We start from the raw sequence: 19,926 nt of genomic DNA on the forward strand, positions 1-19,926 counted from the left end.
CCAGTCCAGAACGCGCCAAAATCCGGTGTAAACTTTGACGGTGGACTTGATTCCATCGCGTGCACCGAGGGAACAGCATCAGTAATCAGCCTCACGTGGTCCTTACTCCGAAATCCCATCCGAGACTCCCAACAAATCTCCAGGTCGATAATTCTCCGGAGTGAAATGTGCGCCACAAACGACCGAGTGTGTGGTAACAGACGCGGCAGTGAAGTCTGCTCTCTTCACCTGCACAAAACGCTCTCAAGACCGAAAAGCCTTGTTTTTTCTAGAAGGAAAATGATGGACACAATGTCCTGACAGGCTGGAATTCGTGCAACCAGCACAAACACAATAATTTACCATTATGGCTTCTCTAAAACTTTCTGTCTCTCACTACTGCTCTAACTACATCAACACCCACAATGACAGCTGACCGCGTCCGAGCTCTTTTGTTTGCCTCGCCCTACGTCATATGACGCGTTGATAGCGGGAAAGGCGTATTCCAGAGCCTAGCACATTTTCATCAAAATCTCTACATCAAATGAGATTTCATTAGTAATTTCTACTTATGTGTTTTTAAAAGACCTCTGCAGACAATATAAAGTATTAATTCAGTTATAAATTCAACCTGCATGTTGCTCTTTAAAAACACATTAATGACTAAAGTCTTATAACACTGTATTCAGCACAAACTGGGCTACAATAATATGTGAGCAACATGTGTGTACAGGTTTGTATTTTTTAGAAAATAACTTTATGCATGGTTTTTAAAAAACGAAAATTTTAAGTCACTGAAATAAGGCCATATAACACATACTAAACATTTGTAAACAAGCCTTTTGAGAATTGGATCTTGTAGCCTAGAGTTTTTGCTACAAAATGATGTGAAAACCATCCTGATCACTCATTCAAACAAAACAATATAGTAATTTAGCTTTTGTAAGACAATTTTAGTGTTGAAAGTTAATATGCGAGGAGGCGTGAATGATCATGAATATGGATTGTAATTCACACCTGAGAGACAAAAGACCCTCCCCTTGGCCTGTCAATGAGGGATAGAGAATGAATGCGAGGAGACTCGATCAAAATCAAGTTTTAAGTTAAAAGAAGAAATCTGACTATACATTTTCTTTACATAAAGACTTTACTTAATTTTAGACCTACACTACCATTTAAAATAAGTCTCTTCTGCTCACCAAGACTGAATTTATTTGATCCAATATACAGAAACAACATTGATATTGTGAACTATTTTTACAATTTAAAATAACCATTTTCTATTTCAATATATTGTAAAAGGCAATTTCTGATCAAAGCTGAATTTTGAACATCATTACTGCAGTCTTCATTGTCACATGATCCTTCAGAAATCATTATAATATGCAGATTTTCTAATATAGGCATATTTAAAGTGTATTTTACTCATTTAATCTGAACACATATTTGCTAGCACAAGCTTTGTTGATTATAATGAGGCATTATAAACACTAGATAAAATATAATCTAAACATTCATATTATTTTTATATCATATCATATTACATACCATATTTATAGTATACAGCATAAAATTTAAATACCTTCTTTAGCCGAAACAGCATTTAAATGTAACTAAAACTTGCTTATTAGGAGTCATATTTAAAATGTCAATACTCTGAATCCTGTCTGGCAAGTCTGGAAACAGTTCCACTAGTAAAATATGTACATGTTTATATAAAATAGCATGTCAACTAAAGAAAACTAAAGAACTTACTTGTCCGAAATTGTATCCTTGGCTGGATCAAGTCTCTCTTCAATATACAAATGTTCATTGGAGTCACTCTTCTTCTGAGGAAAATGTTAACTCTTCCTTAATATCCTGGAGTTTCATCGCCTGTGTATCGTTACGAACACGCAGAAAAGTTGAGTTGTGTTTACATTAAACCTCACCGTCGGGGGCGTGTACATTTGCGTTGATCGTCTCAGTACATTAGCGTATGAATGGCACGCTCTGTTGATTTGAATTGTTTTATTCAAAAGTGGACATTTTAAGCTTTCTTTAGACATATGTTTTATGTTTGTGTGATAAGTATTCGCAGAGTTTCAGTTCATTTTAATGACGTGTTTCTGAAATATGCTCGTGAACACAGAGACTGCTGAAAGCTCACCCTTTTTATTTTCTTTATTTTACAAAAGCACAAGATTTTGTTGTTATTGTAAGTGTACACAAATAAAAGTAGACCCTTTATAGTCTCTAAAGATGTCTTACACTTATCTGTATACCCAAAAATGACGGAGTATTTTAAATTGTTTCCACTGTAATGACGAAAATATCCAGCAGGACGCGCTGGCATCCATCGACCCCAGAGGGTTAATGTAAGAACTTTGACTCATTAATGGATATTATTTAATAACAGTGCATGTTTGTCACTGACTTTAAACCTCCCTGCCCTGGGTGACGTAACACACACCTGCATCTCGACGAAATGGGAGTTGGAAGATTTCCGCATGAGTTTCCAAGTTAGAATTCCGACATAATGTGTCATTCTGTTAAAAGGTGGAAATTCAGACTCTCTGAGTTGAATGGAACTCTTCATGAATCATCACAGCAACAACAATATGAAGCATCGTGTCTTTTCCAACAGGAGCAAACTCTTGGGGAGACACACACACACACCAGGCGTGTGGCAGTGGACTCAACGTGCTGAAGTAGCGCATATACAGCAGGCAAGAGTTTCAAACAGCCAGACAGTGCGCAGCTAAATGGAACAGAATGCAGCTTCTTCAAAACTGAACTTCAACTTAACACATATTAAAAACGCGATGGTTATCGCATCTCCTGTTAAGCCAATCAAGATTTGAAAATAGACGGTTCAGACAGTCTCTAAAAAAAACTGGTGTGTGCTTACTAAGATTACTACTGCAACCTGAAGGAAGAACAGACAGATTCGCATTGTGCACATTTTTTCATTGAGTCATTGAATCTTCACATAATGACAAAATATGATGCATGAAGCTTTTGTACATTTTGTAACAGATTATTTTAGAACAGGCTATAATATTGAATAGATGATACAATGGAACAACAAGATGCAATTCAGCCAAAAATGTTTGTCAGACATGCTGTTATATATACATTTATGTACATGTCATTGCCCCTCGTGTACTCAATGAATAATTAGTACTTGAGTACTCGATTAGACAAAATGAACAAAATGCCCATCCAGATTAGTTAACCTGATAAATAAACTTGGATTTTTGGTGGTGGACAAATAATGTATTATACTCTATTTGGTTGCCTCAAAAGTCAAACGAAGATAATGTTTATAATAGAATATTACCAATAAATGGTGGAAGCATTTGAGCTGCTGTTGTTCAAAGCTTGTCCTTAAATAATAATAAAAAAAAATGGTCAGGAACTATACTGTATTTATCAGCCTAAATCCAAAAATATAAACTATTTAATTGTACTATTGCTAACACTTGAGGTGATATTTGTTAAAACAAAATGTAACTACTTAACTAAAAATGACAAATTGTGTTTTTATAAATGAACATTAACTAAGATTATTAAATGCTGTGGAAAAATATTGTTCATTGTTAATTTGTGATACCTTATACATTAACTAAAGCTAATAAATAGACCCTTATTGTAAAGTGTTACCATATGAATTAATACGAATAAATAAAACAATTATAATTCTCTCCAGACAGAATAATTTGTATTTTAATTTTTAATTTGTAATTGGAATAAAACATTTTACAATATAGTTTTTAGCATTTGGGGGTAAACATGCTTAAATGTTGTGATGATGTCACAATGAAAAACTCCCAAATGTTCCTAAAATAGGCTTCATTTTCAAAATATAATTTTATTTTAAGGTGAAATATGACAAATGCAAGAAATAAAAAATACTGGAGAAGATCATGAAGGTTTTATTTTGACTGTATTTTGTTTTTGCTGTTTCCTCCTTTTCTTTTCTAGGCCTAATTGATGAAGAGGCGGCTCAGAAATATTCAGCTCTTCATATCGTGGGTATGGTGGGCTCTATTGACAATGACTTCTGCGGCACTGACATGACCATAGGAACAGACTCAGCCCTACACAGAATCATTGAGGTTGTGGATGCAATCATGACTACAGCTCAGAGGTACTTCAAAAACAAGGCTGCAATGCAAGACAGTTACATAAATCTGATATTACATAACCTTTAAGCACCAGATGCTTTCTGCGAAGGAATATACCAAACTTGAATCCTTTTCAACCAACCATGAATTTATGATTTACAGTCACCAGAGGACATTCGTGCTGGAGGTGATGGGCAGGCATTGTGGGTAAGAATATTTCATATTATCGCCAGGATTGGATGAATTTAATTCAGTTCATACCAATGGCTTAATTGTTACATTCAGTTATATAAAATAAAATTATGTTGTTAATTGTCAAATCATTCCCTGGATTTTGTATATCGCTCTGTGTGTTTGTGTGTGAAGTTATCTGGCACTGGTAAGTGCCCTGGCTTGTGGAGCTGACTGGGTGTTGATTCCTGAAATGCCCCCTGAGGATGGCTGGGAAGAGAAAATGTGTCAAAAACTCTCAGCGGTACAACAAAGATACATTTCTCACTGAATAAACTACATGCACATTTCATATACTTTTTTGCTTTGTGCTCAAATTTAAATGTATTACAAGTATTTTCTCATTCATTTTTCACCTGGAAATTTGTGAATAGTATAAAATGGCATGTGGTGGCACACAGTGTTGGGGAAGCTACTCTGAGAGTGTTGCTTACCAAGCTACAAGCTATTCATAATTTAAATAGAAAAACAATCACGCTACCATTTTGTAAAAGCAGTTAGCTGTATTATAAGCTTGTAACTAAAAGAAACTAACTACATTTAATCCATTTATGAATCAGATTATGTCATTAAAAAAACACAATTGTTTGGGCTAAAATTTTAGGGTGACCAGATAACCATGACAAAAAATTGGGACGCATAAGGAGCCTCATATTTTTTGCATTTGCATTATTATTCTACCGAATACTTAGTAATTTCAGTCCAGGAAAATATTAGGGATGCACCGAAATGAAAATTCTGGGCCGAAACCGAAACCGAAAATCCAGGATGCACTTGGCCGAAAACCAAAACCAAAACCGAAATTTTTACCTATTTAAAAAAAAAAAAAAAATGTTGTGTATAATTGTATTAATTTTATACTTTTTCATTAATTTCATGAATTTAATTAATCTGAATTGAAAAACTACAAACCAATAAAATAAATCACACTTTTATTGAAAGTAGCACACCAAAATTGGACAAAAAATATATTAAAACTATATTAAATATTCTTCTTCTTTCAGTTCTGTAAAAATCTAATTTTACAGATTTTATTAACAATTATCCAAATAATGTAAAGTTTTAGAAAACTATTATATGCAAAACAAGAGTCAAGAAATGAACTTAGCTAACATCTTTCAAAAAGTTTAAATATCCAACAGTAATTTTAATTAAAACAACAGGCAGAACACAGAATGGCAGAGGGCCTCTATTCCACTGATCTATATATATATCTATAATATATAATTATATATATATATATATATATATATATATATATATATATATATATATATATATATATATATATATATATATAGATCAGTGCTCTATTCTGTTTATGTAAACGTATGTACACTTTAAGTGAAAATGATTGTGCAAAACAACAGTGCAAAACAGCAGTAATTGAACTAAATCCAACCTCAACTGTAAACGACAGATGTATCCTCAAGTGAAGAACAAGTGTAAATTTTGCTATTCACATCATATTGGACCGCTTTCTATTTAAGTACAAGTGACAGGTTTCTCTTCAAGAACAAAAGTTGCTAAACGTTCTGACAGTCTCTCCTGTCAGAAAGCTCATCAAAAACATGAGATGCTGCACTGAACAGTCTCTCACTCTCTGTGCTGGTGCTTGGGCAGATAAATACCTGTGCGCAATCCGCGCAAGCAAAGGAAAGCGGTCTTTGTTTATGCGACCGTAGTCAAGGGGATTGTCGCTTCTGGCGTAGTTCAGCTATACGTCTCAAGTTGTGTTTTATCTGCGCTAGTTGTGACATTTTCCTGTAGAATCTCTTGCTGTACTCTGTATATATATATATCTTGAAAGTTCTGCTGAATAAACACTGCAGATCGCAAATTTGATGTCCTTATCAGAAACTTTGAAGAATTTCCACACCGCTGACATGATCGGCCTTTGTTTGGTAGCGCTGTGATAAGGGCTACATCGATCCAGATTGAAATCTGAGCACTGAGGGGCCGGGCGAGGAGGTATATATTTTCGGCTCATATTTTCGGCCTTTTTTCTCTTTCGGCTGAAAACCGAAAGTGCTGAAAGTGCCATTTTCGGCCGAAAATTTTCGGCGGCCGAAATTTCGGTGCATCCCTAGAAAATATATTAACGTGTGCTCTTGATATTACAAATAAGTTACTGGTTGATATTCCTGTTTTCACTTTAGCATCTTCCCAGTATTAGCTTACAGTACACGTGCACGTTTTGTGGAGAGCGATTCATTAACCAGTAACAGCTTGATGATAGGGTTGCAATTCTTCACAGTTGTTTATAAAAAAAATTAAAAATGACATATGGCTTATTTGGTACATATGTGCGATTGTATTTACTGTAGCCTATGTAAGAGGAGATGTAGTAGGTCATATGAAGAGGACACATTTTATTTTGCCATTTGATTACCATGACCTGTTCTGTACAGTGACTATTATTATCCACCTCTCCCCAGTTTTTGGCTTTTAGCAGGTGAGGAGACTTTTCTTATGGGCAGACAGACAGCAGCAGAGGTGGGAGGGGGCAGTGAGGTGGACAGTGATCATGACTTTCGTTACTCATCGCTTGTTTCTCATTACAGAAAAGCATGAAGCACAGCGATGTCAGTTATATACAACATTTAAGCTAAGACTTATTATCAGGACAGAAGGCATCTGGACTGAACCTCCGTCAGCACTTTGGACACGGCTCATAAAATCAGGGCTGGGTCCATTTTAATTGGGATGTCTGGACACACTAATCTTGATTAGAGTGACAGCATCAAAATTCAACATATAAATACACTAAATGCAACTAAAATATTTAAAGGGGTCATGACATACTCTTTTATTATAATTGTATTATTTTTCCTGAGGTCCACTTATAATGTTAGTAAAGATGTTTCGCACCAAAAGTAATATTTTAGTAATATTTGATAATTTTACATGCTGTCTCTGGCCCTGTGTCTGAAAACCCTCGATTTAGGCCTCAGAATCTCCTTTAAATCTAAATGTAAATGACTACTGTTATGATTGGTTAACATCCTAAAGCCCCTCGTATACAGCCATATATGTTTGAATCTCAATCTGAAGAAAATTAATCATCCCCGCAACAAAAAATGTACACTGTTAACTCAAGTGCGTCAGCACCATAAACAATCAAACAGTAATGACATATGAAACATGAATGGAATTAGTTACTTACGGTTTTGCAGTCGGGTCCAGTAGTGTATTTCAACTTCCCCATCTTATCATATTGTGTGCAATACAAGCTGATATGAGCCGAAAACACATATAATACATGCTGAAATGAGCTGAACACACATACAATCCATGCTGAAATATGACGCACACACATAATCCAGTGCATTGTGAAACATGATGTGCGCTTATATCATCATGCGCTGATGCATATTTTGGGATGCTTCAACAGAGGCGAAAACAGAGATGCTGATCTTCACAGGCACGACATCTCACATCTTCTATCGTTTGTTTACTCTGGACGAGGCACTGTTCTCTCAGCCAGAGGTAGCAATGGAATGCAGCAGAACAGACTGCTCTTATAACGTGGCGCACATCGCCTCAAAGGCATAAAAACTGTCAAAGACGTCCATCTAGTGCATATTTACATTGACCAACCATTAAAAGCGCAGATGGGTGCAAAAACAAATCCAGGATGCATTTATACTCAAAACAGCAAGACACAGAATGGGGGTCTCCTTTAAAGAGTTATAACTTGACATCCAAACTTTGAAAATTCGAGATGCACAATAATGGTTGAGGCAGTTTGTTTATTGATTTTTTGTGTAAACTGTTTTTTAAAATAGCCCAGATGGGCACAAGAAGGTGTCCTGTGTAAGTCCCTTCTGATGTGCAAGAATATTAAGCCTATCTTCACCTTTCTGAATGCCAGTGGGCGGGCCAAGGGTGCGATGATGTAAAATTAGCCATTAATGTCTTGCTGTAGAGGCTGTCATGTGCTGATGTATTATTCATCTGTGTGATGTCACAAAGTAGAGAAAATTGAGCATTGCTCTTTTTGTATTGAGGAAGTTTTGAGTTCTGAAAATTACAGTATGTTTTTATAGTACAATGAACTCTTACATTTCAAAAGATCAAGGAAAATTGTATTCCTCATGGCATGACCACTTTAAATTAAAGCATAGTGTTAATTTGCAGTATTTAACTAATATTAATTTTACCACAAAATATGACACTATTTAGTGGACTCAATATGGATGAGTTGGAAAATATGGTTTGTTTTTTGTTTAAACAGTTGAAATTAAGTCTCAATGATCTGATTTGTTAAAACAAATTGTCCAGACAAAGCTGTTTATTGAAATGAATCATCTCTTATCAACCTCCAAATGCTACTTGAGAGAGAAAAGACAAGAGCACATTTGATTGATTACTACAATGCCACTTGTCAAAAAATAAATAAAAGTTTTTACTGAAAATGCTACTGTGTATTAAACTAATGTAGTTAAGTCAGTACCTAGGCTACTTCTAGTTAGTTATTCCCCAATACTGGTTGTACACATACATTTGAATGATAATGTAAGGGACTTCTCTTAGAGACATGATTTCTGTAATACTTTTCATTCCACTGTGCAACAGAAATATTCTCCATTTGTGCTAAATATATTTTGCACATTTGTATGTACTCTCCTGTTTGTAACAAGCTTATGTGGAACACATTTGTTCGCTGCCCCAGACTCGATCCAGAGGTTCGAGATTGAACATTATAATAGTTGCTGAAGGAGCCATTGACAGACATGGAAAAGCTATTACCTCTAGTATTGTAAAGGATGTGAGTACTGAATGATTCCGAAGGGAGAGAGCAAAAATCTGGAAGCCTGCAGAACTGAAGTGGCCCCTAATAAGAATCAAAAGAGATGCAAATATTTTGTCCAAAATTACAATTGGCAAAAACAAGCAACAAATTCTGCTCCACAGTGCAAGTACAATACATTGATTTGGTGACCACAATCAACAGTAAAGAGATTTGGAGATGTTGACTAGCAATACTGCAACTTAGTAACCTCAACCAACAGTGCAGTAACTTGAAGACCTCGACCAGCAGTATTGCGACTTAGTGAATTTGACCAACAGTACAGTGACTTAGCGACTTCATCAACCAGTACAGCAACTTGGCGACCTTGACCAACAGACAGCGACTTAGCAACTTCTACCACCACTAGAGCGACTTGGCGACCACGACCAGCAGTATATCAACTTGATAACCTTGACAAACAGTACAGAGACTTGAATACTTTGATCAACAGTACAGTTACTTGTTGACCTCAACCAACATTACAGTGACTTGGAGACTTTGATTAACAGTACAACGCACTGAAGACTTCGACCAACAGAACATCTAAATGGAGAGTTTGTCTAGCAATATGATGACTTGGATTCTTTGATCAACAGTACAGTGATTTGGAGAGTTTCACTAGCAAAACACCGACTTGGTGTCTTTGACCAACATTACAGTGACTTGGAGAGGACAATTAACAAAACATTGAATTGAAGACTTCAGCTAACATTACAGTGACTTTGAGAGTTCGACTGGCAATACAGCAACTTGAAGACTTTGACCAACAGTACAGTGACTTATAGAGTTTGACTAGCAATACAGCAACTTGAAGACTTTGACCAACAGTACAGTGACTTGGAGAACTGGACTAGGAATACAGCGACTTGGAGTCTTCGACCAACAGTACAGTGACTTGGAGAGGTCAATTAACTGGACTAGAACAGCGACTTGGAGTCTTCGACCAACAGTACAGTGACTTGGAGAGGTCAATTAACTGGACTAGAACAGGGACTTGGAGTCTTCGACCAACAGTACAGTGACTTGGAGAGGTCAATTAACAAAATGTTGAACTGAAAACTTTGGCTAACATTACAGTGACTTGGAGAGTTTAACTAGCAATACAGCAACTTGAAGACTTTGACCAACAGTACATTGACATGGCATCTTCAACCAACAGTACAGCGACTTGGCCAACTCGACCAACATTACTTACATAAACTTCGTGACATCGACCAACATAAAAGCGATTTAATGACTTAATGAATTAATGACTGCTTATTTCCTGGGCCACTTCTACAACATGGATTCCAGCTTTTTGAATCTCTCCTATTGTTCTATATTATTGTGACGTGTCTCTTACCCTCGTAGAAACGTGCAGGAATGAAAAGGCTGAATATCATAATAGTAGCTGAAGGTGCGATTGATCGTAACAACCAGCCCATTACCTCTGATCATGTAAAGGATGTAAGTACATCAAGCCCATAGAGGTCCATTGAGGTCCAGCTCCTGCATTGACCCCTGACCTCTCTGGCCTCTGTGTGTTGCCCCTCTCTGGCTTTGGCCTGTGTGGTTTGCTTAAACACAGTCTCTTTCAACGCATTCAGTTATAGCTATCGTCTATTTATATCTTAACTACTACACTGCTTTAGTGCATTGTACACTTCCTAAAGCTGGAGCAAACACAATTTGTTTCCATTGCTTTCCAGTTTGGTCTAATGTGTTATTTCAGAATATTAAGTGTTAAAAGAAGCATTAATATTACTGTAGGATTTCATTAAAATCTTTATTAAATTTGGCCATGCAACTCAAGAAAGTTAGAGAAGTATGGTATTACTTTTCTAAGCCATCAAACTTACGATTTTCGTAAGAACCACATTTTCGGTAAAAATCTAGTTTTAGTTGTGCTTGTTAAAAGTTTTATGTTCTCTTTGTTAAGATTATTTACAGTGAACTGAAGAATATTTCCACACCCTGAAACAGGTCCTGCAGGAGTTCAAATTTTACACTGTTTAACACCGTTATTTCAACTCTGAAAATTGAAAACTGGTCTCCAGTTTACTGACTAGCATGGAATGCTGTTATGATTTTAGGAATTTCACTAGAATCCTTATCCTCTGCATGTATGTCACAGCTTTATTGTGAATCTTTCTGCTAAATGCATGCACTATTATGCTAGACTCTGCTGTTCCTTGCTTGTATTATAGTTGTTATACTAATCACTGTTTACAAATGATTTGGATTCGTCACTATGTTCAATTTAAATTCTGTAAAACATGTTTTACTGAAATTATTTAATCATATTCTATTTATTATGTAAAACATTATGATTATAAAGCTATTTTCTGTGCAGCTGTCATATGTGTACTGTAGCTTTTCAAGCTTATGCTTTTTTGGAATCAAAATGCTTTTCGGACAAGAGGTTTTGTTTACTTAATTTGACCTAGAATAGACCCTAAATTCCCACGATTACTATAATTCAAGTGTAAATCTTCTTTATTACCCCTCCAGCTGGTGGTCCAGTGTCTGGGATTTGACACACGTGTGACCATCCTGGGCCATGTCCAGAGAGGAGGGACTCCATCGGCATTCGACAGGATTCTGGTGAGACACTGAAAATCAAGGGAAGAAAAACAGGAGATTGAGAGGGAGCTTACATTAAGTAAATAAACAGATTTGATGCACACAAGTTTCACATGCGCTGCTTTTTCTGTAATGGTTCAGCACGAAATAAAGGATCAAGTGCTTTCTGGAGAGTTGAAAAAAGAATGATAGTGAAACAGAAAGATTTCAATATGTGTACTAAATGGTCTTAAAGGAATATTACAGGTTTTCAACTTAATGTTTAGGGGCATGTTGCTTGCCTACATCATCCATGACATGCTGTAGATTACTAAAGACAATAAGTTTGGCTCATTCCTGTGTTTACATTATGCTCTAACAGTGGAAGTCTAGCAGAAATGTAAAGTTTGTACTTAAAATGTGCAGAAAATTACTGATTTTACATTATTAAAGCTTGCCTGAAGTAAACTAAAGATTGCAATGTTATTTTGTATTTGTTGCCAGGCCAGTCGTATGGGTGTGGAGGCCGTTCTGGCTCTCCTCGAGACCACTGCAAACACACCAGCCTGCGTGGTGTCTCTGTGTGGGAACCAGTCTGTGCGCCTGCCCCTCATGGAGTGCGTGCAGATGGTAAGAGCTGGTCAGATGCCAGAACAGACACACAACTAAACAGATCCACAGTCATGCAATTCAGCAGAGGAATGAGAACAATGCTTTAGTGCTTCATTGATTATTCAGTTCTACAATCTTTGCAGTGGATTGGTAATTACAGCAACTGTACAAAATTATTTTAACAAAGTGAATTTTAATTTATTTAGTTAACTTTACCTTCTTTTTGCATTTTGACATTTTCTTCATGATAATTAAGCACCCTTCATTTACAGTACCCTACTGTAATGCAAATATATATATATATATATATTGTTATTGTAATGCAATCACAAAAAGAAAAATCACCTTCTTTTTACTGTAATGTGAAAATAATCTAATTTTCGTTACTAAAATGCAAAAATAAAATAATTATAATTCTCTGTGGGAATCTGCAAGATAATGAATTTTGTATGACAAACGTCCGGTGGCGAATAAATTCCCCTCGTGGATTTCATGTACAGTTCAAGTTTAATTTACTAAATGTAATTTATTCTAATTTTAAGTTCTGGAAAAAAAGTTTATTCTTAAATATCATTGTATCTGAACAGAATGTTTTTATTATAGCTTTAAATTAATGAGAATTAATTTCTCCATTACACTAACAATGGACCCACTTTATATTAAGTGTTTTTAATTGCTATGTACTTTTTATGTGCATTTGTATTGTTGCATTGTACTTCATTTAAATTGCATTTAATTACATATGAAGTTACACTCTTAACCTTACCTCTAATCGTAAACCCAACCCTACCCTAACCATAATCTAAACCCTAACTCTACGCCTAAACTTACACGTACCTCAACCTCATTAGCAGCAAATGGGAATTTGTGTGAATTTTGCAGGTCAACATGTAGTTACACAATGAGTACATTGTATTGCATGTTTTTTAATCTTAGTACACAGTAGTTAAATACACCTAATATAAAGTGTGATCAAATAGGGTCAAAACTCTTAATATTCTTAGTCAATTCTTAATGTTAAAAAGTAGCATGTGTGATCATTTCTTGTTTTTCTTTTGATTTTGGAGTGAAATGTCCTAATGAGAAAAAATCTCAAAACAAATCTAAAACCAATCATAACGTACTACAACAATCATTACACCAGAAATGATTGTGTCTGTCTTGTAGACTCAAGAGGTGCAGAAGGCCATGGATGAGAAGAAATTTGAAGAGGCCGTACAGCTGCGTGGCAGGTGTGTTTGGACATAACTGGCCCAACCTTTTCTCATGCAAGGTTAATTGTGTCTTGTTGTGTTTGAGAGATTCATGGAACTGTTTGGACATTTAATTAGATGACAGCATTATTTCAGCTACTGTGAAGACAGTAGTGTACAGTTATAACACTACACATGTTGCTAACTGTAAAGCAGTTCAATGGAAAGGAGGAGGCGAGAACCGGCCTGGCGAAATAAACAATATTTTAATGATTATCTTAAACAAAAGACAAACAAACACACACGACAGACATGTCCGTAAAGGATCTCTCTCTTGTCGCACCACCATCCGCAATCGGCCTTTATCCCTCTCTGAGGCTTAATTAGCCTGATAAGGGACCGGGTGTGTATAATCACGACCCGGCCCCGCCCTCTGCTCTGTCACACTAACATACCATTTTTAGTAACTTGACATTAGCTGTTTTCAATACAGCAGACCTTTTGCTCTTCCATTAATTGTAATGAATCATTTTGTTTGGATGTTCATGAATCAATCCAAAAAATGAAAACTGAGTTAATTCTCAACAGTGTTCCTAGAAGTCTCTACATGGCATTTTACTTCTTTTATTGTATCAAAATCAATATTTTGTTTAATGATTAACTTTTTCGGTTCTGTATGTAAATTAGGATGTATTTTAGTTGTATTTAATGTAATCGCCCAAGTTGTTAGCTACTGTTTGTTTGTAGCTTGTTTGTAGATAACTACATTTTAAAAGACTAGCTTGAATGTTATTTAACTGCTTTTAAAGGATGAGGAATTTGTGGCTTGGCAAACTACAGTTTCAAAGCAGCATCCCAAACTCTGGTAGTAAAACAAGCATGTCGTTTTCGATGCTAAGTATCAAATGTTTTGAATCAGTATTTTGAGAAACGGTGCATATATTTTGAGCATAACTACAAATATTTCACGTTTCACGAAAATTACTTTTGTGTGTAACTGCAGGAGCTTTGAGAACAACTTGAAGACGTACAAACTGCTGGCTCACCGCAAACCAGAGTCTGAACTTCCACAAGTGAGTGTTGTATCCTGACAGAGACACTGTATTTGTTTTACTCTGGTGGTCTTAACCTCCATATCAACCAAACAACACCTCTGTTGACTGACACCAATGTGCTGTTTGACCATACAATTCACAACCCCTCAGTACATGCTGTGCTACAGAATCCCATCAGGAGCATCTGTTTCCAAAGGAAATTATGTTTAATTGATACAGCCTGAGTTTCTTCTATTTGTTCTTCTTGTTATTTTTAGTCTACTATTATCCTTGAAGTCCATTTATAATGCTAATCAAAGTTTCTTTATAAGCACTGCTCACAAGGAGGTTGTGAATGGTGTTTCATGTTGACTTCTAGACTTCTATATGTAAATGAGCCCTAAACCTCTATGATTGGTATCTTGGAATCCTATAAATAATTTGTTGTGAAATTCCAGTTGGAATTTTTAGACTAAGCTAGGGTTGTAGCTGCCGTATTACAGTGAAAAAGTTGACAGGTCAGCTTGTCCAGAAGTGTTTAGTCAATGATCAGTCTGTGTTTAATGTTGCTCAGGGCTGTGTCGAGTTAACAGAAAACCAAATTACCCTGTACCGACTGGAATGGAAACAGATTGATAAATGCCGACGACAGCTTGGAAACATTGCTAAATTCTTAATGGACGTTGAGTGCTAAACATGAAAACATGATGTGATGGCTTAGTAAAGAAATATCAGGCCTCAAATGTATACACATACCTACTAGTTATTTAAATGAATAAATAGCCATCCATGGCTGCAATGAAACCGTCATCTCAGTTTACTCTACAATCTAGGTCCCACATATACAGCAGGATTTATAATGATCCTGGCGAACAGGTCTGGTAAAACAAACATGCTCTGGCACATACTGTACTCTACAAATAAAAACATTTAAATAATAAAAAATCCCCTGGATCTGAAAGAATAAATAAAAATAAATAATATACACACATAATTTCTGATTGCTCATAAATGACTTCAGAAATCGGACCTAAATGTGATCTATTGAATTTGTCAGTGAAATAAGGGCTGTTATGTTTCATTCCTCCTCCTCAGAGCAATTTTAATGTGGCTGTGTTGAACGTGGGTGCTCCTGCAGCTGGCATGAATGCAGCCGTGCGCTCAGCTGTACGAGTGGGCATCTCTGAAGGACACAAAATGTTCGCTGTTAGCGACGGTTTTGAAGGATTCTATAAGGGACAGGTAAATATATGCTATTACATTTCCATCCTTAAGAAACATTCTGTAGAATTTGAACTAAATGGCTCATGCAAGACAATCAGGCAACACATATCAAAATCACAAAGGAGCTTTACATAAATTACATATGAGCTGTTGTCAAAATCATACCCCGTTTGGACCCCAAGGTTGTGTAATGCTTAATCAAAAATATATTGCTTCATCCTGTTGTATGTTATCACACTAAATCACCAATAATTAAACAGCACTTCAATGCAGGTAATTTCCATTTCATGAGCTGAGGTTGAAAAAATCCATCCAAGAAAGCAAATGAAACTAAATAAATGATGAAAAGTACTGAAGCCGATAAAAAACAAATGTAATACTTTACCCAGTATTTATGTATTTGATGCTTATTAAAGAATCATGTTAACAGTTTAGCTACCTGCTAATGCCAAAAAAAATTTTTATCAATTGTGAGCTGAGTTGCTGCCTCTGTGGTGGAGTGGAGTGGTGGTGGCATAGTGGACTAAAGCACATAACTGGTAATCAGATGGTCGCTGGTTCAATCCCCACTTTAGGGTTCAAGGGGGATCAGATTTTGAAGGGGGGTTTCTCCCAATACTGTAAATAACATGACTGAACACTGTTGTTGTTTTTGTAAAAGAGATTTGTGTTGCATTTTGACCAGCGGTGTCTAGGTAATGGCAATTATTGACTGTACTTTTAAAATGGCACACTCAAATTGAATTGTGTTAATTGCATCCCTGTTGTAATAGCATTTTAAGAGCAGGCAGTACTTGACAACAGATTAACACATTTAGCCTGAGTGAATGCTTAAAACAGCAATAATAATAGTAGCTAAATTGCAAGGCAGTATTGGAAGTATTGTCATATCTAGCCCTGCACTGCTACTTTTTGCTTGCCTGTGTTAACTATTTTACTATTGTTGCAGTGCTGCTCTGTAGTGATAGGGGCCGCTGTTTAAAATACATTAGGCCAGTGCCAAAGGCTGTTGGAGGAATAAAGATAAACACAGTAATTAATTACATTTCATGGGTTTTGTATTTTGTAGATTAGGACATTTAACACTAATTATCTTGGCAAACTAACAAAAGGACGATTATGAACTCATGTAGAATAAGTGTGTGTATTAATTGTCAGTACCTTCAAAAGTGATTTAATTTATTTTCTAAACAAACATTGATTGGTTATGTTCCTCCCCCTTGATCACCTGGGACAAAACGGCTCTCAACCCCCATCAGACATGTCTGTCTGTAAAACAAAAGGGAGAGCAAAATCAGGAGAATGTAACGACGGCATGCCACAAAGCACAGCTTTCACCAGCATAAAAGCCTGTTGGCATGCCTCCATCCACTGGACCGGATCTGGGGCTCCCTTTTTAGTGAGATCATTCAGTGGGTTGGTGACGTCTGAATAATTAGGCACAAACCTTCTATAGTATCCAGCTAGCCCTAGGAACTGTCTCACCTCCTTTTTGGACTTGGGCAGGCCGCAACCACTGCAGTCTTATCAATTTGGGGATGCACATGCCCGTGACCCAAGTGGAACCCCAGATACCGTACCTCCACCCGTCAAATTGCGCATTTCTTAGGGTTTGCCACGAGTCCTGCTCGTCGCAGTGACCTCAGAACAGACCTCATATGCTGCATGTGCCGCTGCCAATCACTACTGTATATAATGATGTCTTCCAAATAGGCAGCGGTATAAACCGAAAGGAAGCGTCACGAATTGGTTTATGCCAAATGTGTCGATATGTCCGTTTTTTCACAGGATATTGGCATTAAGGGGATCTGCCTATAACCCTTTGTCAAATCCAGTGTTGAGTAAAAATGAGCCGCGCCCAACCGATCGAGCAGTTCGTCAATACAAAGCACTGGATACGCTTCAGATTTAGATACTGCATTGACCTTTCTATAATCCACACAGAACCGGGCTAAGCCATCACTCCTCAGAACCAGCACCACCAGGCTGGCCCAGTCATTGTGGGATTCTATTACCCCCATATCGAGCATGGACTTAAATTCTTCCCTGACAACTTTTTTTGTGCTTGGGTAATCTGTATGGATGACTGTGTACCACTACCCCAGGGGTTGTTTCGATATAGTGTTCTATGAGGTTCTTACTACTGGGTAGGGGCATTGGAGAATTCTCTTTGCAACCGGGCCACGTCCATGACTTGCGACAGTGAGAGGTTGTCTCAACAAATGACCGGGGTGCCTCGATTGGCTTTTAAGTTTCCCCCTGGCCCGAGCGCCTCCATTTCCGGACCATCATTGCCAGAGACATTGGGACCACCTTTAAGAGGTTGAGGTGGTAAATTTGTCATGCTCCACCCTTATCCGTTCGTTTAACCTTATAATTGGCTTCCCGACTCACCATGTGACCTCAAAGGGCCCTTGCCATGAGTAATTTAGAGCTTGATGTGTGTAATAATACAAGGGCTTTATCTCCCTGTGTAAATTCCTGTAGCCGAGCTCCACTGTTATACATCCAGGACTGACGTTCTTGAGCCTGTAGCAAATTGTCCTGTGATAGCTGCCCCAATATGTGGAGAACTGCTCTCAGGTCAAGAACATATTGAATTTAATTTTTGCAGTTTGAAGGTCCCTCCGCCCAATTTTCCCTCACGATGTCTTAGACATCGCAAGGCCCGTGGAGGCTTGCGGGACCTCCCAAACTGTGACTAACAGGGGTTATATTATGAGCATCTTTGTACACGAACTTCCAAATAATTTTTTTGGAGGGTTTACTTAAACCGTTTGACCAAGCCATCCATTTGCGGGTGGTACACTCTTGGCCGAATCTATATAATACCTAATAATTCGTACAGCTTGCATAGTGTGCGTGATATGAAAGAAGTGCCTTGATCAGTGAGTATTTCTTCAGAATCCCCACTCGGAAGATGATTCTGAAGAGTGTCTCCACAACACGTACTGAAATGTTGCGTGGAGGCACTGCTTTTGGATATTGTGTTGCATAGTCCACCAGAACCAACACAAAACGCCGATGCTTCTAACTATGCAAGTTTGATTTTGTTTGCATTTTGCAGACCGCAATTAATAATGCAGCGCAAGTACGCGTTGCATTCTTAACTTGCTGCAAGGGGTCCTATAGCGCAGGGTTTCTTATGAAGGTCAATCTGTTGCAAAATTCGAGAGCTTGTAGATTTGAATTTGAGAACTTATATAAATACAACGACAGACACAAACTTGGATTACATATTTACTTTTGTATTTTAATTCACTTTCATAGTACAACAACAAATCGGCAGTTACAACCTCTCAGATCTGCCACTGCAACTTCAGATCTTTCCGCCTTTTGCAGAAAAAACTGTAGAAACTTGTGCACTTGTAAATCAATTGTAAAAAAGTTGTGACCAATCACAAGAGCTGGAACAACTTATGCTGGACCAATCAAAACAGATCATCTTAGAGCGCAATGACGTCATGCAACAGGCCCAGTGCCGTTTTTGTAAGCAAAACAGTTCCTGCGTTGGCAATGGCTGGCTGATGCAGGGGCAGGATAAGTTAAATAACTTGACAATTAAATGTTAATGAATTAATTTATGAAGTAACAAATCAAATGAGATGCTTTCATCACGTTGATCAATGCAGAATTCGGTGCCGACAAATCGCACATGTAATGTCTAAGGATGGCAATGAGAGAATTCTCTGATGAAATGTTTCTGCAGGATGTTTGCATTTAGTAAAATTACATGGAATGCAAAAATCCAGCCAGCTGTCATATGCTATAGTTCCATATTTCCATGAAAACACGAAAAGAGGTTAAATATCCTCACATTGTGCTAAAACTGTGGAGGGTGTGGTAAGGTACCATCTGAAAACTTAAGGCAGCAGCACCAGAGCTACAAATATTGGGCTATAGATATAAAGCATTTAAACATAACTCGATTAATTAAGTACCTATTAAATTATTCTACCCTGCCACTTTCCACAAAACATTGTGACTACTCACAGTGGTCATGGGCTTGTGGGGTGCTCCCGGTCACCTACCGACAGTGGTCCGAGCAGACACAAACCGGTGAAAGGATGTTGTGTGCCCAAGGCTCATCGATGCGCGAGGGCAATGGAAGCTATCCTGTCTGGCCCAAACAGACAGAAGGTGTACTGTGCCACAAGTCACAGAAAATGTTCATGATGTTTAAGGGAGGAATGTGACAACACACAGTG

The 19,926-nt window shown here is 37.2% G+C and overlaps 1 protein-coding gene across 5 annotated transcripts in view; it reads left to right on the plus strand.

The window, feature by feature from the left end:
- Nucleotides 1-19,926, plus strand: part of LOC127634543 (ATP-dependent 6-phosphofructokinase, platelet type-like) — a 41,848-nt gene that overhangs the window by 11,597 nt on the left and 10,325 nt on the right. For 3 of the 5 annotated variants that reach the window (XM_052114152.1, XM_052114149.1, XM_052114148.1), the window contains exons 5-13: nucleotides 3,946-4,111; nucleotides 4,251-4,295; nucleotides 4,455-4,563; nucleotides 10,465-10,560; nucleotides 11,605-11,697; nucleotides 12,160-12,285; nucleotides 13,435-13,499; nucleotides 14,464-14,533; nucleotides 15,590-15,736. In XM_052114152.1, the coding sequence (XP_051970112.1) occupies nucleotides 3,946-4,111; nucleotides 4,251-4,295; nucleotides 4,455-4,563; nucleotides 10,465-10,560; nucleotides 11,605-11,697; nucleotides 12,160-12,285; nucleotides 13,435-13,499; nucleotides 14,464-14,533; nucleotides 15,590-15,736 (917 nt within the window). Of the gene's footprint in view, nucleotides 1-3,945; nucleotides 4,112-4,250; nucleotides 4,296-4,454; nucleotides 4,564-8,994; nucleotides 9,091-10,464; nucleotides 10,561-11,604; nucleotides 11,698-12,159; nucleotides 12,286-13,434; nucleotides 13,500-14,463; nucleotides 14,534-15,589; nucleotides 15,737-19,926 lie in introns of all 5 variants that reach the window. The other 2 variants (XM_052114150.1, XM_052114151.1) reach the window with 1 other exon arrangement.

Source organism: Xyrauchen texanus, chromosome 41 (genome assembly GCF_025860055.1).
Source record: "Xyrauchen texanus isolate HMW12.3.18 chromosome 41, RBS_HiC_50CHRs, whole genome shotgun sequence".
NCBI classification, from domain to species: Eukaryota; Metazoa; Chordata; class Actinopteri; order Cypriniformes; family Catostomidae; genus Xyrauchen; species Xyrauchen texanus.